The sequence below is a fragment of the Panthera onca genome, chromosome A3 (assembly GCF_046562875.1).
Source record: "Panthera onca isolate mPanOnc1 chromosome A3, mPanOnc1 haplotype 2, whole genome shotgun sequence".
Classification (NCBI taxonomy): domain Eukaryota; kingdom Metazoa; phylum Chordata; class Mammalia; order Carnivora; family Felidae; genus Panthera; species Panthera onca.
In genome coordinates, this window is record NC_138341.1 from 112610407 (window position 1) to 112634818 (window position 24412).

General features: G+C 40.5%; 1 protein-coding gene across 4 annotated transcripts in view; it reads left to right on the top strand.

Annotated features, from left to right (window-relative positions):
- Nucleotides 1-24412, top strand: part of CSNK2A1 (casein kinase 2 alpha 1) — a 55570-nt gene that overhangs the window by 27655 nt on the left and 3503 nt on the right. Inside the window, exons 2-13 of one of the 4 annotated variants that reach the window (XM_078444182.2) lie at nucleotides 4021-4132; nucleotides 7243-7341; nucleotides 10135-10236; nucleotides 10431-10536; nucleotides 10750-10800; nucleotides 12154-12213; nucleotides 13694-13777; nucleotides 18036-18146; nucleotides 19069-19170; nucleotides 20799-20899; nucleotides 21667-21815; nucleotides 22895-22981. In XM_078444182.2, coding sequence (XP_078300308.1) covers nucleotides 12196-12213; nucleotides 13694-13777; nucleotides 18036-18146; nucleotides 19069-19170; nucleotides 20799-20899; nucleotides 21667-21815; nucleotides 22895-22981 — 652 coding nt within the window. In that variant the 5' untranslated portion in view covers nucleotides 4021-4132; nucleotides 7243-7341; nucleotides 10135-10236; ... (1 more) ...; nucleotides 10750-10800; nucleotides 12154-12195. Of the gene's footprint in view, nucleotides 1-1806; nucleotides 2017-4020; nucleotides 4133-7242; nucleotides 7342-10134; nucleotides 10237-10430; nucleotides 10537-10749; nucleotides 10801-12153; nucleotides 12214-13693; nucleotides 13778-18035; nucleotides 18147-19068; nucleotides 19171-20798; nucleotides 20900-21666; nucleotides 21816-22894; nucleotides 22982-24412 lie in introns of all 4 variants that reach the window. The other 3 variants (XM_060614482.3, XM_078444181.2, XM_060614490.3) reach the window with 3 other exon arrangements.

Genomic DNA, 24412 nt, shown 5'->3' on the forward strand with positions numbered 1-24412 from the left:
AACGGGGGAGGGCAGAGAGAGAGGGAGACACAGAATCGGAAGCAGGCTCCAGGCTCTGAGCCATTAGCCCAGAGCCTGATGCGGGGCTCGAACTCACGGACCACGAGATCGTGACCTGAGCTGAAGCCGGACGCTTAACCGACTGAGCCACCCAGGCGCCCCAATACATTTTTAATTAAATGCAGAGTAAAGGGGATCAACAAATGCTGTAGGATTCTCTGAAAAGATAAATAGATTCAAATGGTCAGGGGAAGACATCACAGTTTACCTATTCTCTAGACTTAGTTTACTGATTTGGTAGAAAGCGTGTTTCTAAAAGTTTACCACTTTTCCCTTTATGTCAAATTTTGCATTAGTTCAGGTAACATATATTACTGTCTTCTACCAGTTTCTATTAAGTTTCCTCCTGTATTAAATAAATCAGGAGGAAATTATTTGTTTTTAAATTTAATGAAATCAAGTATGACTTTCAAATGGCACAATTTGAGGGATTAAGGATCTATAATTAAGGATCTACTGATTATTATGCAAGGTTCCTGAATGATTTGGATTGTTACAAAAAGACATTGAACTTTGATGTATGTCTTATTCCCTTCCTGGTTTCATAACCATTGGAGTCAGGCTAACAGTTGGTACTCCCGGCTTTGCCACTGTTCTATCTAGTCTTTTAGCACTCCTACTTGAGCTATGGAAAGCTACTCTTGCCAATGATTTCTGTGGAATGTATAAATGGTAGTAATGTTGATAGGTCTGTCCTCAGTGCCATTTTTCCCTTCCAGGCTGTCTTATAAAGAGCATCCAAACTTTAGATGATGCAGAATAGAATTAGGGCCAGCATGGTTTTAAGTATGTTTCTTGTTTTTTGTTTTTGTTTTCTTTCTCTTTTTTTCTTTTTCTTTTACTTTCCGGGTAATAGGAAACACTGTGGTTGACACAGTTGGGATCTAGTCATTGGTTAATAGGTAGAAGAGTCAGAGGTATATATTTTTTTTATTTTAGCTTGTTGTATTTTTTATTTTTCTTTTAATTGACATCCAAATTAGCATATAGTGCCACAATGATTTCAGGCGTAGTTTCCTTAGTGCCCCTTAACCATTTAGCCCATCCCCCCTCCCACAGCCCCTCCCGTAACCCTCAGTTTGTTCTCCAGATTTATGAGTCTCTTCTGTTTTGTCCCCCTCTCTTTTTCTATATTATTTTTGTTTCCCTCCCCTTATGTTCGTCTGTTTTGTCTCTTAAAGTCCTCATATGAGTGAAGTCATACGATTTTTGTCTTTCTCTGACCAATTTCACTTAGCATAATACCTATTCTCCAGTTCCATCCATGTAGTTGCAAATGGCAAGGTTTCATTCTTTTTGATGGCCGAGTAATACTCCATTGTGTGTGTGTGTGTGTGTGTGTGTGTGTGTGTGTGTGTGTGTGCGCGCGCGCGCGCGTACGTACACATACACATATATACCACATCTTCTTTATCCGTTCATCCATCGATGGACATTTGGGCTCTTTCCATATTTTGGCTATTGTTGATAGCGCTGCTATAAACATGGGGGTGCATGTGTCCCTTTGAAACAGCACACCTACATCCCATGGATAAATGCCTAGTAGTGCAATTGCTGGGTCGTAGGGTAGTTCTATTTTTAGTGTTTTGAGGAACCGCCATACTGTTTTCCAGAGTGGCTGCACCAGCTTGCATTCCCAGAGTCAGAGGTATATTTGAGGCCATTATTATAAGATGTTTTTTTTTTTTTCTTCACACATGCTTTTTAAAAATAATTCCTTGGACTTTATGCATTTTGTGTTTGCAGTTTGAAGAAAACAGGTCTGAAACAAGGTCATACCCCCAGCTGCTTCTGAACACATTGACTGCCAGATCTCCAAACATCAAGTCCACCTTCATTCGCCAACCTGTCTGACATGTCGGGACCCGTGCCAAGCAGGGCCAGAGTTTACACAGATGTTAATACGCACAGACCCCGAGAGTACTGGGATTATGAGTCACATGTGGTGGAGTGGGGGTAATTATTTCCTCTTACTTCACTGTCCTCACTCATAGGGTTGATTCTTGTGTACTTGTTGAGTAATTTGTGTTAGGAATCCTTCCTGACTGCATTTATAAACCTCAAGATTAAAACCTGATTTGTGTTTTCTTCAGCAGTGAAGAAGCAACGTATTGCTTTGGCAAATTAACAGTTTTGTTGGGCTTACCATTTAAAAATTACTTCTGTCTCTTATTCTTTCCTTGGACTTACATATTCTGGATAAAAGGCTGGTAACAAAGAGTTACATGTCAGCTTGTCTCACCTAAGGGCTTTGTAGTTAGGTGAGAATTAATACTTGAGAGATTTTAAAAACCATACTCTTACGTAAAGTATTTTTGAGGTCAGAGAATGTTGTCCCATGATGATACTGAAGGATGAAACAGTTCTCCAGAAAGATGTCCTCTTTCTGATAGAAACAAAATTAAACCCTTATCAGCGTTTACTCTTACCATGAAGCAAGCCATGTGTAACGTGGATTTAAGCCCCAATTCCATTTTGAACAGTTGCAGTCTACCTCCGTAGTTGTGTTTGCCCCTATTCTCTCTGCAGTCTCATTTGGATGTTTGTATCTCTTGTCCCAACATGTAGGTATTTAATTGATCAGGTCATACTAACTGTGATAAAAGCATTTTGACATCCAGTGCAAAAGAAAGCAATTTGGAAATGCATAAAGCAGTAGCTCCCACATGCTACATTTTATATCTATTCACATGTGATGTATATAACCTGTAAGTGGTTAAAGATAGTCTCCCAATATTGACACAAGGGGGTATGTAATCCTGATTGGGCCGTGATTCTTAACAGTAAATGCATTGCCTCTGCACAAGGAGTTACAGTGTGCTTCATAGATACCATCAAGAACCAGTGGTACAATATCAATAAATGTTGTTATTGATAACCTAACAATTCCTCACTTGTCACAGGCTTCAAATTCTAGGAATACTTGTGTTTTGCTAACAAAATTTGAACCACTGTCTTTGAATTGAGTGCTTTGCACTTAGTTCTGCTTAAATAACACTAAACAGCCCTTCCGAGGTTTGGCATGGCACTCTTGGCTCACATGCATTTGTTTTCTGTGTCTGCCACAGGAGAACTCCACCAGAATTAAGAGCCTCCTCCCCCAGACCTGCCTTAATACAGTGTCCGTTGTCCTTAGTACCATCTGCCTTGTCTGTTCATTTCACTTTCTTTTTGGCTGCTTGAGGACAATGGATGGCTAATTTGTTACATGTTGGATTTTCAGTGCCCCCAGCAGGAGTAAATAGAATTTTGACTTACTCTTTAAAGCAAAGTCATCTAAATTGTAATCAGAGGCAGGGATAAAATGTTGGCCTTTCCCTTATTTTTTACCTCTGATGTTGCTAGTGGTCATGGAATATGGGTAAAAATAGAGGAAGAGGCCCCTAACTATGATTCATGATCTGTAGTGTGATTTGCAAACTTTTTACATGGACTGTCCTCAGAGTTTGCCTTGGAGGGCAAGTGGGAAGTCAAGCCTATATGTTTGAAAGCCACTTACCTGCAAAAAGGTCCATGAAAAATCTGCTTCTAATGTGTGGCTGAATTGAAATATTCTTACAACATGAATTGACTTCCTGCTAGGTGCCGACACCGGGCCAAGGCACGAGAGGCCAGAGGTATATAAAAATTATCCTCCAAGGGAAAGCTGTCTGTTGTTGGATATAAATACATAACAAACCCTAATATGAGGTAGCTATGTGTGGCATGCCAGTAGAAATGTAAACAGTGTGGGATTTGAAAAAATAATTGAAAGACTTAAACTTTTCTAATTCTAGGATTTAGAACACACATTTTTAATTAATGGCCCGATTTTTAAAATACAGAGAAACCAATTTGGGAATTATTGGAAATGCCTTTTATTTCTTTTACTCCTACTGGTAGTAGAGTTTTTAAAGTTAATTAGTGCCTTATAGTTTGAACTTTTAAAATCATTGTGACTTTGACTTTTTTTGTTCACAGTAATCAAGATGACTACCAACTCGTTCGAAAATTAGGCCGGGGTAAATACAGTGAAGTATTTGAAGCCATCAACATCACAAATAATGAAAAAGTTGTTGTTAAAATTCTCAAGGTGAGTATAAGAAGAAAGAGATTATAATTTCAGGAATATTTGGGATTTAGATTTTTAAATAATAGTGATACCTTTTTTTTAAAGTAGCGTTTGAAAAGGTTTTTGTAATGCTTTAACACTTTTATACTGTATTCTCTGAAGTTGATAGACGAGGTTATCTGTTGTTGTTGTGAAAGAGGGCTCAAGTGAGCAAGAGGCAGAGAGGGAGAGAAAGAAGTGGGCTCTCCCGAAGCGGGATTCGAACTCACTAACTGTGAGATCATGACCTGACCTGAAGTCAGGTGCTTAACCAACTGAGCCACCCAGGCGCCCAGAAGAGGTTGTCTTTATTTGACAGATTAGGAAATTGAAGCAAAAGAAGCAATTTGGCTCAAGTCCTACAGCTCAGCGAGATTGTGGCAGAGGAAGGGAGTAAAGGTTCAATCTTCTCTCTCCCAGGTCTTGCCTAATACTGATTTCCTATATTTTCAGTTATATTCCATCCTTTTGTTTTCAGTAAGTTGTTACCTTTTCTGTGTGAGGCTAAGGAGTCCAAACGCAGGCCTTTAAATGGCAGGCAGTTGCCGTCTGCGCAGCTAGTGTGATGTAAGTGCCTGCGACGGGCACTGCTGTGTGTGCTCCAGCTCCGGCTGGTAATTACTTCGCAGTAGTGCAGGTCCAGTGTTGCTTGATACTCTTCTCCAAAAAGGAAATAAAAATTTGTATTTATATACGAATTCCCCTGATTTTTAAATGTTGGCTCAAGAGTTTTTAAAAACACTACAGGAGTGCCTGGGTGGCTCAGTCGGTTAAGCATCTGACTCTTGATATTGGCTCAGGTCATGATCTCTTGGTCCGTGAGGTCGAGCTGACAGCACTGAGCCTGCTCGTTATTCTCTCTCTCCCTCTCTCTCTGCCCCTCCCCCACTTGCTCTTTTCCATTCTAAAATAAATACATAAACAAATACATACATACACACACTGTGTAGGCCAGGTTTGGCCAGGGGGCTACCAACATGCAACTTGGAAGTTACTTACGACTGTACTGTGCACTGTCATATGCCAGGAACTTAGCATATAGTTCCTTGCTATAGGAACTTTCCCATATTTGATACTGAGAAGCAAAGGTTCCCAGACTTCATCAATTTACAGCCACCCATATTGAGTCAGTAACTTTTAAGTAGTTAAGTCCAAAAAACAAAAAAATGTTTAACTTGGGTGCCATTTCAAACGTTATACACTGGGGCACCTGGATGGTTCAGTCATTTAAGTGTCCAACTCTTGATTTCGGCTCAGGTTATGGTTTCACAGTTCATGAGATCAAGCCCCAAGTTAGGCTCTGCACTGACAGCACAGAGCCTGCTTGGGATTCTCTCCCTCTCTCTCACTCGAGCACATGTGCACACCCTGGCTCGCTCGCTCTCCCTCTCTGTAAGTAAATAAATAACTTCATAAAAATTTAAAAAACTTGGGGCGCCTGGGTGGCGCAGTCGGTTAAGCGTCCGACTTCAGCCAGGTCACGATCTCGCGGTCCGTGAGTTCGAGCCCCGCGTCAGGCTCTGTGCTGACGGCTCGGAGCCTGGAGCCTGTTTCCGATTCTGTGTCTCCCTCTCTCTCTGCCCCTCCCCCGTTCATGCTCTGTCTCTCTCTGTCCCAAAAATAAATAAAAAAACGTTGAAAAAAAAAAAAATTTAAAAAAAAAAAACTAAACTGTTATACACAGAAATTGAAAGACAATATAATTTATTTTATGCTTATATGACCATAATTGATGAGCTTTGGGATATATACATCTGTTGATCACTGCACAGCTTCTCGAATGTTGGAATCATTTGGACACTAATAGACTCATTTCCTTTTCAACATTGGTTTTTGTGTAGTACTTACTTTTTGTCACAGGAAGGGCTGAAAACCCAGCTTTGCAAAAATACACCATCAAAAGGAATGTAGTGCAATCTAATGTTGAAACTAAGAACAACCTCAGGTTGGTAGTATACTCCTTCCCTGGCAGATTTGGATATTAATTGATATCTCCCTCAAAACTTAAAAATCTCACAGAACCCCTATGAATTTGTGGGGGATGCCTTGGCATACCTTTTGGGAACCGGAAAGTTTATCTGTCTTATATGTCACATGTAGGAACAGAACTAAGCCCGAAATTAGAACATGTGGATTCTAACCCAAACTCTAAAAGTAATTAACCTTGGTAATCCTTTTAATCTAAGATGTTTTGTTCATCTGTGCAAATGAGATAATCTTGCTTTCTCTGTCTTTCTCAGTTGTTATGGGGATCAAATAAAAAATTATATAGAGGGTACTTGGGTGGCTCAGTAGGTTAAGTGTCCAGCTCTTGGTTTTGGCTCAGGTCATGATCTCATGGTTTGTGCATTTGAGCCCCGCATTGAGCTCTGCTGACAGTGCGGAGTCTGCTTGGGATTCTCTCTTCCCCTGTCCCTCTGCCCCTCCCCCCGTCTCAAAAATAAATAAGTAAACTTAAAAAAAAAAAAAAAAATCTGTATATAGAAATATACTTCAGAGGTTGAAATTCTGTGTAAATTGTAGGATGATATGTATGTGGAGAGGGATATGGTAAAATAAAGTGAGGTGTTATCTAGTGTCATAAAAGGCACAAATAGTTGGTCTCACAGTTCAGAAGAAGCTGGTGGTTAGGGAAAGCTCCCAGGAGCTGTTTTCAGGCTCTGAATGGGGGGAGGATTTGGATAGGTATGGGTGGGAGTAGAGAAGGGAAGAATCCACAAGATAAGAAAAGAGGAAGGAATAAGTGAGAGAAATCTTTCCTGTGGAAGATGTTGAGTGACCATGCATGGAAGGTGAACTTGGAAAGGAAAGTTAATTGGTGGTCAGCTGGAAAAGATAATCTCTGCATTTCCTTCAAGTCTTAAAAGGTAGCTCAGTAGGTTGGGCTTCAGACTCTTAATTTCCGCTAAGGCCATGATCTCACGGTCTTGGGATTGAGCCCTGCCTCAGGCTCCGTGGAGCCTGCTTGCTTGGGATTCTCTCTCTCCCTTTCCCTCTCCTTCTGCCTCCTCCTCTGCTCCTGTGCGTGCTCTCGCTCTTTCTTTAACAAAAAAACAAAAAAAAAAAGGTAACATGATTTTTCTCTCTTCTAGGTTGTTGGGAGTCATTGATGATTTTGAGTGAAGGGGGGTTTGGAAAGATTTTTTTTTTTTGTATTCCAGTCTTTTCCTAACTGTACTGTATATTTCACTGTAATTATATAGAAAGATGGTTGTAAATATAGATGAAGTTCGTTCATAAACTCTATTTAAAATTTTTGATCTCTCCTACCTATTTATTAAGACAAAATAGTTGCGTTGATCACATTAAATTAGAGTTTAAGTCACCCGCCTGGTCTATCACAAACCAGCCTTGTAAGTTCACAGATTTTAAGGATTCTGTAGGAAAAAAATTTCATTAACCAGTAGCCTTAGCTGTAAGTTTTAGCTATAAGCCTTAGCTATAGCTGGCAGTTGGAAAATAGTGATTTAGTGGAAAACAGGTGATAGATTGATGGGTTAGTCCCTGGAAAGTAGATCTCCCAGATACTCTAGCAGATCACAAAGATCTGATAGTTGAAGCAAAAAGAGGAGACTTCTCATCAGCTTGCTTCTCAGTCAGTGTACTGAGTTCTAACAGAAGCAAGGCTAAAAGCTGTGGATTGAATTAAATGTAGACCATGGGAGTCTCTATAAGTAACAGTTTCCATATATTGTCTACTTTGCATTGGGCCCTATTCTATCTGTGATATTTACATTACAACAGTTCTACAAGGCAAGTTATAAATTCAGATACATTTGGGGTGCCTGGGTGGCTCAGTTGGTTAAGCATCCAACTTTGGCTTAGGTCGTGATCTCTAGGTTCGTGGGTTCGAGCCCCATGTGGGGCTCTGTGCTGACAGCTCGGAGCCTAGAACCAGCTTCAGATCTGTGTGTGTGTGTGTGTCTCTCTCTCTCTCTCTGCCCCTCCCCTGCTTGCACTCTGTCTCTCTCTCAAGAAGTAAATAAACATTAAAAAAAAAAATTCAGATACATTTAAGTGCTCTTCCCAAAGCTGCATAACTACAAAGCTGGATTTTGAGGATGGTCTGTTTCCAAGACTTGCTTGTTTCTGTACCTCCTGCTTAGAACTTAAGACAAGGTTAATTTACAGTATGGTTTGGTAGTTCCTAGACCTGGATTATCAACCTAGGAAATATCTAAGAATAGCTCTCTAACTCCATTCTCAGGATTCTGATTCAGCAGATCTAAGTGGGACCTGGGAATCTGTATATTTAAGAACACAGGTAACTATTAGGGACACCTGGGTGGCTCAGTCAGTTAAACGTCTGACCCTTGATTTCGTCTCAGGTCACGATCTCCCCATTTGTGAGTTCGAGCCCCGTAATGGGCTCTGTGCTGGCAGTGTGGGGTCTCCTTGGGATTCTCTCTCCCTCTCTTTCCATCCCTCCTCTTCTTGCTCTCTTTCTCTCAAACTTAAAAAAAAAAAAAAATCCAGGTGACTGTTGATCATGAAGTTTGGTAACCACTGATCTTGTTGATGAAGAGACAAAACATACTTAAAACAATTTCTAAGAATTCTATGCAGAATATCAATAGTCTGAGGTGACTGATGCCCTGGGAAAAACCTCATGGTCCAGTGTAGCAGATACGGGCCACGTGTGGCTTTTGAGCATTTGAAATGTGGCTAGTACAAATGGAGATATGCTGTGAGGATAAAATATAATTGATTCCAGAGACTTAGCACAAAAAATATATAAATTATTTATTAGAATTTTTATATTGATTTACAGGTTGAAATGATAAGATTTTGGATATATTTTGTTAAATATATTAAAATTAATGTGGTCTGTTTCTTTTTACATTTTTAATGTGGGTACTAGAACATTTAAAATACACTTGTGGCTTGTATTGTATTCCTTTTGGACTATCACTGTTTTAGACTATTTAGAAGGAAGGCTTTGTGGAGGAAGTGCAGTTGGACCAGAGCCCACCCCAGAAAAATGAAAAGGATTTCTGTACGAGAACCGATGTAGAAATGATGGGTGAGGACAAAGGCACATGGGAGATATACTCAAGGGACTCTGCAGAGTGGTCTTTTTAAAATGGACGCAGCAGCTCATTTATAGGAATATTGGTGATAAAGCTAGGCAGATATTATGGGTTGTGTCCCAGCCATATTCTGAGATATGTGCTCTTGTCGATCATTTTTACCCATAATGAAAGGCTTACAGAACTTAGGTAATTTGCCCCTAGTCACACAGCCAGCAATGAATGTAAGATTCACGTTACGTAGTCTGATTCCAAGTCCCACATTTAACCACAAAGTTATGCTACACAAAGATGATTTGGTCATCCTTGCTGTTGGTCTTGACTTCCCCTCTGTAGGGTGGGGGAAGTCGATAGACTTAAAGGAAGGAATGGAAAGAGCCCATGTTTCATCCTAATTGTCAGAGACTTTTACAAGCTATGTCTTAGTATTACTAATAACTTACAGTCCTAGTTTGTATAGTTTTAAAAAGTTAACATGCAGGGCGCCTGGGTGGTTCAGTTGGTTGAGCGACCGACTTCGGCTCAGGTCATGGTTTCACAGTTTGTGAGTTCGAGCCACGCGTCGGACTCTGTGCTGACAGCTCAGAGCCTGAAACCTGTTTCAGATTCTGTGTCTCCCTCTCTCTCTGCCCCTTCCCCGCTCACACTCTGTCTCTCTCTCAAAATAAAATAAAAACATTAAAAAAAAATAAAAAGTTACCATGCTATGATTGATGACGAATTAAATGCTAGTTCTGCAGAGGTTTGCTCTTTGGGATGAAATCTTTTTTCTTTCAACTCAACATTTGCTGAGTCCCTGCAGAATCCCTGGCACAGGGCTAGGAGAAGGGGATTCAGAGAGGAGATGGACACATACCCTTTCCTTCAAAGAGCTCATAAGTAGGCATTTATGTATTACATTTACATGTTGAAATACTCTGAAATAATTTCACCGATGTACTTTTACCCTTTCAGCCAGTAAAGAAGAAGAAAATCAAGCGTGAAATAAAGATTTTGGAGAATTTACGAGGAGGTCCCAATATCATCACACTGGCAGACATTGTAAAAGACCCTGTGGTGAGTATGGTAGGCGCTGGCAAGGCCCACCAGGGCTGAGGTGGTGTTTGACCTGGAGCACAACTGGCCTCTTTATTTTCCCCCTCTACCGTTAAGTCCTGCTTTAAAAGTGCTTAATCAGTTATACCATTTAACTAGCTTGGGTCTTTCTTTCAAAGAGACCTCCACCCACAGACTATTTCTTATTCTTCTAGGCTAAGAGACTGATAGCACTGGAAACTGAAATGTGTTAATCCATTTTGCAAACTCAGGTCCGATGCCGATGGGCGATGGGCGCATTGTCGGGCTGCCTAGAGCCTGGTGAGACTTCAGCTCCATGTCTTCTGTTTGAAATCCATCCCAAAAATGACCTAAGTGTGGTGGTGATCAGAGTGGGGAGGGCTCGTAGCAATAGAGGGTTTCCTACTACTGAGGCAAGGACTACCAAATTCACCACGTAGTATCTGCCAACATTGTGCCTACTAAAGCTGCCAGGGCTATTGCTAATGTGTGTTTTCTTTTTCTTTCCCCTAGTCACGAACCCCTGCCTTGGTTTTTGAACACGTAAACAACACAGACTTCAAGGTATAATATATAACCAACCATTTCAAGGTGTTGGGTTTTTAGACCACATAGAAAGCCTTTTAGCAATGTTACTATTAGAAGAGCTTCCTTCTAACATGCTTCGAAAGAGCTTTTCATCCTTACTTAAGATAGAGAATTTATCCTTATTTTAAGATAGGGAAACTCACGTAGAAGCAATGTCTACTTTCCACATCTTGGTATTTCACTCTTTTGTTTGTTTTGTGCTCTTTTTAGTTACCAATACGTTTACTTCTCACCACCTTTACCATTCATTTGACACTTTCTACAGATGTCAAACCTAATAAAAGCCACAGCACGTGTTCAGTCAGGATCTGGCTGTAGGGATTTCACGTTAAAACAACTGTATTCGAGAAGGAATACATGGTGTGTGTACAAGCAAGGACTGCTTATACCTTGGGATCCCTCAGAAATTCTGGGCTATAGATCTCAAAAAGGGGGTGGGTAGAGAAGCATGGTACAAACTCTGGCATAACACCGACCTCTACAACAGATCTCTGACTTCCAGCCCATCTGGTAGCCTCCTTATTTCAAACAGTTCTCAATTCGAGTACAGCAGAGGAATGTGGGCACTCTCTGGGGTTACAAGCTGTAAAGGTACTTGACTTGCCTTTTCACAGTCCTGTAGTAAGAATGTTATGTGTCAGTAAACGGGTGAATCCTGTGAACCCTTTGCTGGGAGGATGAAAAAAAGGAAAGTAAGTATTTTAGAAGCAGAATGATAACTTGAAGGAAAACTGTCAGGATATCACTAACAGCTGAATGATACATAGATTTTAAAAAAAAAATCTGCAGCTTCTTGGAACCTGGAAAGGATACACAACAGTTCAGAGTTTACTTTCAACTTGGGATGGGAATAGTTCTGTCAAATTGACAGATTTGGCAGGGAGCCATCTTGCATACCAGCTGGTGACCCATAGTGCCTATATAACTATATACATCAAAGGTGGGTTAGTTCCCTACTAAGGAAAGGTGTGTATTTGCCAAAATGCCTTATATCGGAAGGTCTGGAGGTAAATGCAAAGCAGACTAAACTTCAAATGTATGGTATCAGTGCATGTTGCATGTGTAAATTGGTACGTTCCCAACAGTGGGTTATAGCTTAAGCAATACAAGTTTAACTAAGTCTTCACTTTTGCATATAGAGTTAAATACCCAAAGTATCTCTTTTAAAAAGTAAGTTTCTGTTGGAGAAGTAGAGACTGATGAACAGACACATCCTGGAACGGTAGCAAACGAGCCAAGTCTTGGTTTGAATTACTACAAACAAAGATGAGAAATTGCCTTCCTATCAGCATTATTTCACAGCTTATATGTTGCATTTGTCTTTAACAGCAATTGTACCAGACGTTAACAGACTATGATATTCGATTTTACATGTATGAGATTCTGAAGGTAAGGGAACCTGGGATACTAAATATCTTTAGTTTGCTCTTCCTTTTGTTAAATGGTCCAGTTAACTGTGGAGAAGCCAGTGAATTAACTTTAGAAAGTATGTTGAAAGAAGGGGCCTCTTCATGTAAGTGTTTAGTTAGTTAATAGCATCAGAACCCTGCGCTAATGTAAGCATTATGGAATAGAGTCTAGTAGGAACGTAATTTAGAATGCTTTGGAAATGGTATTTGGAAGTGAGCTGGGGCCCCTTTAAAAAATACTTGTAATCTCCATCGTACTCCTGTGAAAGTTACAATTAGATTGTCAAAACTTAACAAAAATAACTTCTGATATGCTGGCTTGTGGTATACTTTATTTTACTTAAAATTCTACAAGTAAAACAGTAAACTCCAACTCAGCCCTCAAAGGGTCATCGTCCTAAGGATTATGTAAATCTCTGCTCAAAGATTGCTGATTTAGAGTGGACTTTGATTTCTAACATGAGATCACCAATTGTCTTGCTCCTAGTAAGCATTAAGATCATCTCTATAGATGAGAAAATTGTGAAGAGGTGGCTAAAGATTCTTACTAAATGAGGGTTGCTATAAAGCCTGCATTTGAATTTTAGTAGTACCCTAAAGAGGCTATCCCAACAGAGATATTTGATCTCTCCATTGGCTCCTGCAGTATTGTGACAGGCGTGACTTCACAAAGTTAAAGGATATACTTGTCTAGCCCTGGAAACCATAGGAACCTAAGTTGCCCTTCAGGAAGGACAAGAACTTAGCCAATGACATCAGCTGGCTTAAAGGCTGGGATTAGCAAACCCCAAAGGTTATGCTACTCAGTTCACCTTAGTTTGAGATTGGACATGGTTTTCAAATCGGATTTGATGTAATAAATCAGGTACAGGACAAACAATAAAATTTTTGGCTTTGTGGGCCATAGGTTCTTTCTCACACTATCCCTGTGGTCACACAAAAGCAGCTAGAGATGATACGTAAACAAATTGGTGTGGCTGTGTTCCAATAAAACAGTCACGAAAAGAGGCAGCGGGCCGTATTTGGTCCATGGGCTGTGATCTGCCAACCTCTGTTGTGTGCTCTTAGCTGCTAGAAGATTATTGTTCTTTGAATGAGAGGTTTGTAGAACAGACCAGTTTTCTTGTTTTGAGGGGCCTGTGTTTCTGAAAATGATCCAGCCTTTGGGTAAGGGGGAGATACTGGAAGTGTTGCAATTGGTATATTCTTTCGGTGTTTTTCAACAGAAAGGATGTTGAAACAACAGTGCAGGGACAGAACTTGAAGTCCAGAGGCTAGGAGTTTTCTTGACTGTGGGATCTTGAGGAAGTCTCTGAATAAGAGCTGTGGGAGTGATTGTCCTGTTCTTGACTCACAGGGGTTTTGTGAGGCTACAAGGAAACCTATGGTGAAAAAAGTAGAAGACTTGAAGAAAGTCACTCTTAAGCAGGCTCTTTCTTTCTTATCTGTTCCTCCTACAGGCCCTGGATTATTGTCACAGCATGGGAATTATGCACAGAGATGTGAAGCCCCATAATGTCATGATTGATCACGAGCACAGAAAGGTAAAGTGATAGACCGACAAGTCTTATTTATCAATATGATAGAGTTTAGGCACTTGATAAATGTTTGGTAAACGAATGAACTCATTAACAAATCATAATGTTGAAACCACTATCATATTCCTAAGAATGCTATCAAGAAGGAAATAGATTTGGGGCGCCTGGCTGAGTCAGTAGGTGGAGCATGCAGTTCTTGATCTCGGGGTCGTGAGTTCAAACCCCATGTTGGGTGTAGAGATTACTTTTAAGAAAGGAGGGGGACGCCTGGGTGACATGCTGTCACTTAAGAAAGGTGGCTCAGTCAGTTAAGCGTCCGACTTTGGCTCAGGTCGTAATCTCATGGTTCATGGTTTTGGTCCTCTCATGGGACTGTGTGCTGACAGCTCAGAGCCTGGAGCCTGCTTTGGATTCTGTGTCTCCCTCTCTCTCTGACCCTCCCCAGCTTGCACTCTGTCTTTCTATGTCTCAGAAAGAAATAAACATTAGAAAAACAACAACAACAGATTAGTGGGCAAAACATTAACTTTGGGCAGGGAAGCTGGCTTCTAGTTTCATTTATTAAATAATTAATCTCTTGGGAAACTCATTTACCTCCTTTTTCTTTTATAATGGGTATAATAATAATTGCTCTGCATGCCACTAGACTATTATGAGAGTCAAGTATACACGGCTGTGACATAGATAAAATATTCAGAAAATGCTGCTGCTTATTAGCAAGTGTCATGAGGCCCCCGAACTTTACAAATGCTTTTAATGAGAGCTACACTGACCACATGACTTTATAATCAGTTTTTTAAGGTGACCAAGCCCACCTTTTATAGGCAGTAATAGCTATCTGTTGTATACTTTGGGGACATAGTTGATTTATTCATTCAACTAATATTCATTTAGACTCACACTGTTTAATAAGTATTGTTCTAGAGGCTGGGGATATATGTGTGAGGCAAATAGACAAAAAAATTCTTGTCCGTAGGGAGCTTGCATTTGCAGGAGGCTGGTGGAATAGAAAGTTAATAGTGATATTACTGGAAGAGGGGCACCTGGGTGGCCCAGCTGGTGCTGACTTTGGCTCAGGTCATAATCTCACGGTTTAGTTCATGAGTTCGAGCCCTGCATCAGGCTCACTACTTGTCGGCGTAGAAACCGCTTCGGATCCTCTGTTCCCTCTGATCCTCTCTCTGCCCCTCCCCTGCTGATAGTCTCTGTGGTGATGTGGAAGAGAAATCATAAATAGGGAATCGTAAAGGGTGTTAGGGTTTTAAATAAGGTTGTAAAAGAGAAGGTTTCATTGGGAAGGTGACGCTTGAATGACATTTGGAGGGAACCAGCCATGTAATCTCAAAAACAAATGTGTCCCAGATAGAGGAAATGGCAGGTGCAAAGGCCCTGAGGCAAGAATGTGCCTGGCATGTTGGATAGATAGAGCTAGATAGAATGAACAGGGGGGAGCGAAACAAAATGAGATCAAAGAGATAGAGAACCACATCATGTAAAACCTTAAAGATCGTTGTCAGGCCTTTTCTCTGAAGATGCAGAGCTTTTTTTGCAGGGTTTGAGCAGAGGGTTGACATGCTGTCACTTAAATTTTTAAGAATTCATTACACATCTTTTAGAACAATTAAAAATAGTGACAATACCACATGCTGGCAAGGATGCAGAGAAACTCCATCTCTAATGCACTGCCAGCAGGAACATGGAGTGGCCCAGCCATTTTGGAAAATATCAGACTATTGTTTCTTAGTTTGTTGGTTTCTTTTTTTTTTTTTTTTTTAACGTTTATTTATTTTTGAAAGAGTGCAAGCAAGGGAGGGGCAGAGAGAGGGGGACAGAGGATCTGAAGCAGGCTCTGCACTGACAGCAACAAGCCTGATGTGGGTCTTGAACTCACAAACTGCGAGATCATGACCTGAGCCGAAGTCGGCCACTCAACCAACTGAGCCAGCCAGATGCCCCTACTTTGTTGGTTTCTTAAAAAGCTAAACATATGCTTACCAAACAGTCCGGGAATATGGCATTTATCCCAAAGAAACAAAAAACTTAGGTCCACCCAAAAACCTATATATGGACATAGCTTTATTTGTAATAGCTCAAAATGGAGAAAAACCCAAATGTCCTTCAGTGGGTGAATGGGTAATTGAACTGTGGCATTATGTGGTAGTATTACTAAGTAGTATTCTTCAGCATTAAAAAGGAAAGAACTAGGGGCTCCTGGGGCTGGCTTAGTTGGTGGAGCATGTGACTCTTGGGCTCGGGGTTGTAAGTTCAAGCCCTGTGTTAGTTGTAGAGATTATTTAAAAATAAAATCTTTTTTAAAAAAAGGAAAGAACTACTAGTAATGCACCAACTTGGTGAATCTCATCCTGAGTGAAAAAAAGCAGTCACAAAAAGTTACATTAATGGGTCCATTTTCAAAATGACAAAATTGGAGCTTGAAAACAGGGGTTGCACCAGGGGTTAGGAAGTGAGGAGAAGGGATAGCACAAGGGATATATGTGGTGATTAAACAGGTCAAGGTCTTCTGGAAGTTACCTGAATCTACATGTGATAAAATTGCAAGAACTACACACAAATGCATGTATATCAAACTGAAAAATAAGATCTTCCTGAATCATAATCATTTTTAAATGAAAAGCTTTTGGTCTTTCAAAAGTAGAGAATAGAGGCGCAGGGCAAGAGTGAAAGCAGGGAGACCAGTTAGGAAAAGAGACTGTTCCAGGAAGTCAAACAAGAGATGGTGGTGGCAGTGGATGTGATGATCACGGTCAGAATATGGTAGAGCCATTTGTCAGATTTGCTGTGAGGTGTAAGGGAAACAAGAACCCAGGGTGAAAATTTTTGGCCTGAATGACAGGATGAATAGAATTACTTTTAACTGAGAGGGGAGAGGCTGTGGGTGAAGCAGGTTTTGCAGGGAGTGTTCAGGAGGTTTTGTTTGATAGGTCTATTGGGTGGCTAAAAGAGTCAGTTGGCAGGAGGCACAGGCTGGGGAGTCTAGTGGGGGAAGGCTGAGGTGCTGTGTGTGAAGCCATAGACCAGAAATGGTCATCTGGAAGTACTTGTTGATTTAAAAAAAAAAAAAAAAAAAAGGTCAAGGAGAGCTCTGAGGCACTAATGTTAAGGGGTTAAAAAGAAAAAGCATAAAAAGGTTATGCTTTCTTTTGTGCTTTTTATTACATTTCTACTCATTGCTGATACAAGGTAAACGCTGTACCTAGTTAACAGTGAACTTAACATGGACAGGCCCAGAGTGATCGGCCTTACTCAGGCCCTACTGCTTATACTTGAGATCATGGTCATGCTTTGCACAGTGAGCAAATAAGCTTGCCTCTTGGGCTTGCCTACTGCTTTTTCCATTTTGAGGATACAGTTTGGTCAGAATTGTTTGTGTGGCTTTTCCCTTACTTCGTTCACTCAGCAAATATTTTTTATTTTTCTTTTGTGTACTGGGCATTATGTTGCATTCTAAAAATTGCAGAAATGAATTACACAGTCTCTTCCCTTAAGGAGCTTACAGTGCATATTGAAAAAGAAAGAGAGAAAATGAATATACAGTAAAGAGTTGTAGGTTCTATTAAAGAAATATATTTGGGGTTCAGGGGACTAAAGGCATGGGTTAGTTCTACTTGGATAATTAGAAAAGACTTCACTGAAGGGCTAACTTAAATATCTCAAAAAATAGGGATATGTTCAGTAGGAGTCTAGGTTGGATAGCAGAAGACATTCTAGTCAGAAGAGCAGTTTGAGAAATTGTGCAGAAATGCAGAATAGATGGTGTTTTTCGGAAACTAGAAGTCTCACTGGAGCACAGGAACTAGATCATGGAGAACCCTGTATGCCAAGCCAAGAAGTTTGATTTTCATTCTAAATGCTGTAAATAGGTAGTCACTGGAAAGGTTTCAGTAGTGACATGGCTGGTATTTTTAAGAGTATTCTTTTTTTCCCCCAATTTATTTATTTATTATTATTATTTAACGTTTATTTATTATTGAGAGACAGAGAGAGACAGAGCATGAGCATGGGAGGGCCAGAGAGAGGAGGAGACATAGAATCCGAAGCTGGCTCCAGGCTCTGAGCTGTCAGCACAGAGCCCAACGTGGGGCTCAGACCCACCAACTGCGAGATTATGACCTGAGCCAAGTCGGACGCTTAACCGACTGAGCCACACAGGCTCCCCTTTTAAGAGTATTCTGATGGCAGTGTGTGGGGTAGCATGAAAGATAAAATTGCTCATGATTTATTCTTGCCTTTTTTTTAATTTCAGCTACGACTAATAGACTGGGGTTTGGCTGAGTTTTACCATCCTGGCCAAGAATACAATGTCAGAGTTGCTTCCCGATACTTCAAAGGTCCCGAGCTACTTGTAGACTATCAGGTGAGAAGAGAAGGGCGGATAAAATTTCGGTCCTGTGTTTTGCACATAATTTGTAAAAATGTCGTTTTGTGCATTTGAGTAGGCCATTTATGCACATACATGGCTGTCCCTTTTATATGAATGTAAAACATGAGTCACTTCAGTTCATCCATCATAACTTGTTCTTATTTTCATAACGTCAGGAGAATATGAATAGATCTGCATTTGATCCTAACTGAAGAGAAGGTACACCAGAGATACTCTTTGGAGTCAAATTGAGAATTGTAAGGTTTAACCAACCTTAAAATAAACTCAAAAATGTTCTCTTGTGATTTTCCTAAATTGTATTTTAAAGACCTTCCCCTTGACCAAAAAAGAACAAAAGCCCTCTTTCTCCTCACAGGAACAAAATCCTTGGGAGTACCTTTCATGCCCGCTCCTTGCAGGTGTTTTTATCAGACACATTGAGAAGTTCAAACTCTGTCCTAGAAATGGCTTTTCTGGGATCTTGAAGCTATAATGCAGAGCCCAAAACACATTTTATGCATAAAAATATTCTTCACAACATTGTTTATAATGGTGATGAAAAACAAAACACTATCTAATTATAGGAGAAATTAAAGATTAAATTCTGAAACATTTATGCACTAAAATAATGCTACACATTAAAAGGTTTCCATGGCCTGTAACAGTTTGGGACCTTCTTAGGTAAGTGAAAAGAGTACATTCCAAATAGTATACAGATTGTTTTGAAACGGGGGTGGGGCAGGTATATAGAAAAAAGACTGAAAAGAAATACATGAAGGTGTTAACTGGTTTTTGGACTTTTGGACTTTGGGTCAGTGGAGTGATATATATTTTTAATAGCAAAGCAGTATTTTATTTTGAATTGCAAGATATTTCATGTATGATAACTATTTTTTTTTTTTTTACTTTAATGCAGATGTATGATTATAGTTTGGATATGTGGAGCTTGGGTTGTATGCTGGCAAGTATGATCTTCCGGAAGGAGCCATTTTTCCATGGACATGACAATTATGATCAGGTGATAATTTTGTTCCTATTAGGGAACTTACTGGTTTAACTTAATGATGGCTAGATCTGCCTACCCATTTAGAAACTACTACGGATCTTGCTAAAATACGGATGACCAGCCCCCACTTGAGACTTGTTAATTCAGAATCTTCAAGGGGGGGCCCTATAATATCTTCAATTCATTGCTTATTCAGCCAAACTGACATTGATTTTCAGACTGGTGTTTTGGGAGCCTTTTGAAATCAGAGTTTTTCTCTTAGTCGTCTTAATTTGTAGTGCTTGCTTTATTGCAAAATATACGTGTAAATTTTTTATTTTTTTATTTTTATAAGTTTACTTATTTTGAGAGAAAGTGTGAGCAGGGGAGGGGCAGAGAGAGAGAGAGAAAATCCCAAGCGGCCTCCAGGCTATCAGCACAGAGCCTGACACAGGACTCGAACTCATAAACCATGAGATTGTGACCTAAGCCGAAACCAAGAGTCAGATGCTTAACCGAATGAGCCACCCAGGTGCCCCTGAAAATTATTTTATAAAACATATACAATTAAAAGAATACTGGTTTAAGAAATAAAACATTACCTTAGAATCTCCTAGTGTAAGCTTTCATTAAAGAGTTGTTTCCCCCAACATGTTGGGACTGTTTCCTCCAACGTGTTGGGTTTTATATGTAGTGTTTCTGTGATCCTTTTGTCTCTTTATACGGATTAAGTTGATGTTTGTAGATGATGTTTTTTATACTAGCTTCACTTTCCCATAAAGAACAAGGGGCCATTTCTTTCAAAAGAACCTGGAATGATTCTAGGACATTGTGGAAGGTACTGTTGCCTTATTTGAGCACAATGACCATTTTTAATGAGTCGAAGAATACCACCTGAATTCAGTTAAAAATCAGTAACCCTATTCTCAGGACCATGCAGTCCAAGCAGTACAGAAAAAAAGAATAGTCACTTCTCTCAAATAGTTCATAGTCTATCCAGTAAGGGAACTGAACATATAAGGAAATAAGTTACAGTCATAAATGTCAGAGCAGAATCATAGACCAGGTACAAAAGGCAGTTGTGGTGGGAGAGTGGTCTGAATGTACAAGAGCAGCTTCCCAGAAGAAGGGACATCTTCAGTTGGGCTGTGAAGCAGGACAGTGCTTGATCAAGGAGACATTTCAAGGGGAAGGAAGCAGGTTATAAGACCATTTGTTCGGGTGCCTGGGTGGCTGAGTCGTTAAGTGTCCGACTTCAGCTCGGGCCGTGGTCTCATGGTTTATGAGTTCAAGCCCCACATCGGGCTCTGTGCTAACAGCTCAGAGTCTGGAGCCTGCTTTGGATTCTGTGTCTCCCTCTGTCTCTGCTCCTACCCCGTTCACGCTCTGTGTCTCTCTATCCCTCAAAAATGAATAAACGTTAAAATTTTTTTTTTTTTTTTTTTTTGCTTTTTTCCTGACACCTTCACATTGAGTGATAATTTAGGGAATTTTATATGGAAATCCATTCCTGCCATGCAAAGAAATTTGAAATATATTGTTAGAAGTTAGCATTCATACCTGTAGTCATGGTGACCCCTTTCTGTTAATTCAGTTAAAGCCGGTTGATTTAATTATGTAATGTGTTTGTGGTGTGGGTTTTTGTGTCTCTTCAATCCTAGTTGGTGAGGATAGCCAAGGTTCTGGGGACAGAAGATTTATATGACTATATTGACAAATACAACATTGAATTAGATCCACGTTTCAATGATATCTTGGGCAGGTAAGTCCTAAAACAAAATAGTTACATTTTCTTTGCCAACACACTTTTCTCTGCAAGTATGTCGGTGGTCTGGCCATGCAGGGTGCTGTATGAACGGGTCTGTTGTAAAAGGATTGCACCAAATGGCCTATTTCCCAGATTCACTTACCAGGAGTTTGAGTGTGGAGATTATGGTTACAGATTCCTGTCAAGTGAATGAAATGTGTAGAGTCAAAAACCAAAATCTCTTGATTTAGCTTGTTTCTCCAAATGACAAAAGCCCTCTCTAAGGGAGAAATAGGAAAAGGAAATGCATGCTTCAAGACTGATTTGCAAACCGTGAATGCTGACAATAGGAATTAGACACAATACGAATCGATTAGCCACTTAACTGGAGGAGGTGGACTTGCCTGATGAAAACAGGCTTCTGCTGGCCAAGTGGCAGAGATGCCAGGAATTGCTGTGGGGGTGGGAAAGAGGCCTGGTGACCCAGCCACCTGACCTCTTTGCTACACAGGACAGGGGCCCTTAATCCTATCAAGTAACCTGAATTATGTTTTGTAGAATCGTGAGGACCCAGATTTCTCTTTTCTGCAACACTGCTATTTCCAGTCTCTCCAATTAGCTTTGTTGTCTCCCTAGTGGCAGAGGGTACATGACCTACTCTCTTGAGTTCTGATCTCTCTTTGCTATTGGCTGGGCTCCTAGCCACTAAAGAAAATGTAGGAGTGAAATGTTGGGCTTCTGTGCCCCTCAGTCTATTTCTCATTCCCACTTTGGCTCTACAGACACTCCCGTAAGCGATGGGAACGCTTTGTCCACAGTGAAAACCAGCACCTTGTCAGCCCCGAGGCCTTGGATTTCTTGGACAAGCTGCTGCGATATGACCACCAGTCACGGCTTACCGCAAGAGAGGCCATGGAGCACCCCTATTTCTGTGAGTCTAACTGTCCAGTCCACAGAGCCTGTGCAGGCCCACCCAGGAGACTGTGCAAGGCAGGGGAGAATGTGTGTTGTGAAGAAAGCTCTGGGCCCAACAATTGAAATCCCAACTGCCTTTAGCTTGCCTTCAAGTTACTTGACTCACGGTGAACCTCGGTTTCTTCAGATGGGAGACAGTAATGGCAACAGTCTTGCAGAATTGTTGGGAGGACCGTGGTTGTCTCTCTCACAGGCTACTTGACCCGTGATCACTCCTAAACAAACTGCTTTACTTCCTGTGTGGGAGATATTTCGCAGTGGCTAGTCTGGAGTAGTTGGATTAGAACGGCAACCTTTTATCTGGCCTTGTCTGGCACTCGTTCACTGGAGAGAGTCAAGGAGGTTTGAATATCTTATTGTATGAACATCTTGACCTGGGTTTGTGAGCATAGCTAACTGTGCTGTTCTGAATGTAAATGCCACTTAGTCCCACCCCATCCTCACTGTGACATTAGCCTTAACGTTGGATCACTCCTTGGGGATTGGTGGGATGGTTTTATAGTGAACTGATTATAATCCTGCCCACTCTTCTGTGCCTGACGCAAATGGACAGGCTGATTGAGGTGGAGAGTGAGGTCTGTGGTAATAGCATCAACCTGCACAAACCTGTAGCTTTTGCCCATTTGACACCATGCTTGACCAGCTGAGCTGCGGACTGAAATAAAAGCAATTTACTCTGATAAAATATTACTGTCTTGGCCAGGTTAGATTGTATTGTCTCATTAAAACCTAACAAGATCCAAAAAAAAAAAACTAACAGGATCGTTTTGTTTTAAATCAGCTTTTCTATGGATAATGACCACATCTTCCTTCCATTTGGTTTAAGAGTTGGCCTTTACCACAGTTTGATAGGAAAGATAATCCTATTTTATGTTAGTTGTTTAATTCATGGTGAAGGTTCTTGCCACTTTATGTTCTTCTGGGAATAACATGGACTATAAATAAAATACATACAGAGAATGAGGATGGCTGCTTTAAGGCCCCAGACCATTACCTTCAAGTGTAACAGAACTTAACCCTTTTTGTTTTCTCTAGATACTGTTGTGAAGGACCAGGCTCGAATGGGCTCATCTAGCATGCCGGGGGGCAGTACGCCTGTCAGCAGCGCCAATATGATGTCAGGTCAGTTCTCTGCTAACTTTCCTGGGGGGGGGGGGGGGGGGGGGGTGTAGAAATCAGTTATTTTTAGTTTTGCTCCCTCTTTGTGGCCTGATTTCTTATGGCCCTTCTCTTTCCTATAATGCTGATCTTCTTCTTGACAGTACTGACCTGTGTGGTCTCCTCACCAGGCTTCCAAATGCTTTTTTGACACCTGGTTATGTTAGTGACACTGCCTTGAGTAGGGTATCGACAGTCGCTTCTAGGCCAGAGTCCCAAAAATTTCTCACAGAGAGGCTTGAAAGTCCCAGTAAACTATGAAAAGTAAAAGGAGATCTTTGTCTCACAGTTTAGAGTGACAGTAGTTGCATGATTCCCAGAAACAAGATTAAGAAATTGAGGGTGGGGGTAAAGGTGTATAGATCTGTACGTGTACAAGGATGCTTCTCCAGTTTTCTCCCAGAGCATCTGTCATGTGCCTAGCAAATTGTAAAGGTTTGTATGAAATGATTTTTCATTATTGTTGAGTCTTCTTGATTGAAAGCAAGTTTGTGTGTAGAATACACACTTTTGTAAAAGAAACAATAGACTTATCCCCTAAGAATTCTACATGTAGGTAACATCCATATGGGTGTACTTGTAGTCAGGACATTTAGTCAGACACCCTCAAAGAACTGTTGTCACAATTCTTTTTTTAAAGAACTAGCTACCTTTTAGAACTCAAGGTATCTTGAGGTATCCTCAAGGTATGTTGCCTATGGGCAAAATGATATATATCCAAATCCAAGGCTGCTGATTGTAGCCTTATTTGTAAGAGCAAAACATTCCAGCTTTCAGTAGGGAACTAATAAAATGAATTATGGGATATCCATTCAGTGGAAAGCTATATGGCCAGAGAAAAGAATAAATGTTTCATGTTCTTTTTTACCTCTAATTCCAAAATAGTCATGTGGAATAAAAACAAGATTCAGCACCATGTCCAAGGCCAGGAGTGGCAAGAATACATAATCACATTTTTATATGTGATTTTTATATGCACATTCTTACATAATTATATTCATATATATGCATAAAATATTTCTGGAAGGATGCACCCCAAAAATGGTACCATAAGTTGGCCAAGCAAAAGGGTAAGAGAAATTTTTCACTACATACTCTTCTGCACTTTTGGTATTTTGAACCATGAGAATTTATTACCCGTTCTAGAAGTGTATATGTAACAATTTGAAAATTAACTGGATGGTTGAGGAAGGCAGTCTAACTGGTAATTCTGGTCATTAGATGAGTAGAAGAAACCAAATAAATTCTAAAACACCATTTTCGCATTTCCCCACCGAAAATGACTTTTGGTAATTTGGAGAGCTGCCAGCTAACTAGGCGTCATGATGTAAGAACACGTGAGCTTTGGCTCTAGCCTCGTGCTGTTCAGTAGAGCCGAGACTAGCCACATGTGGC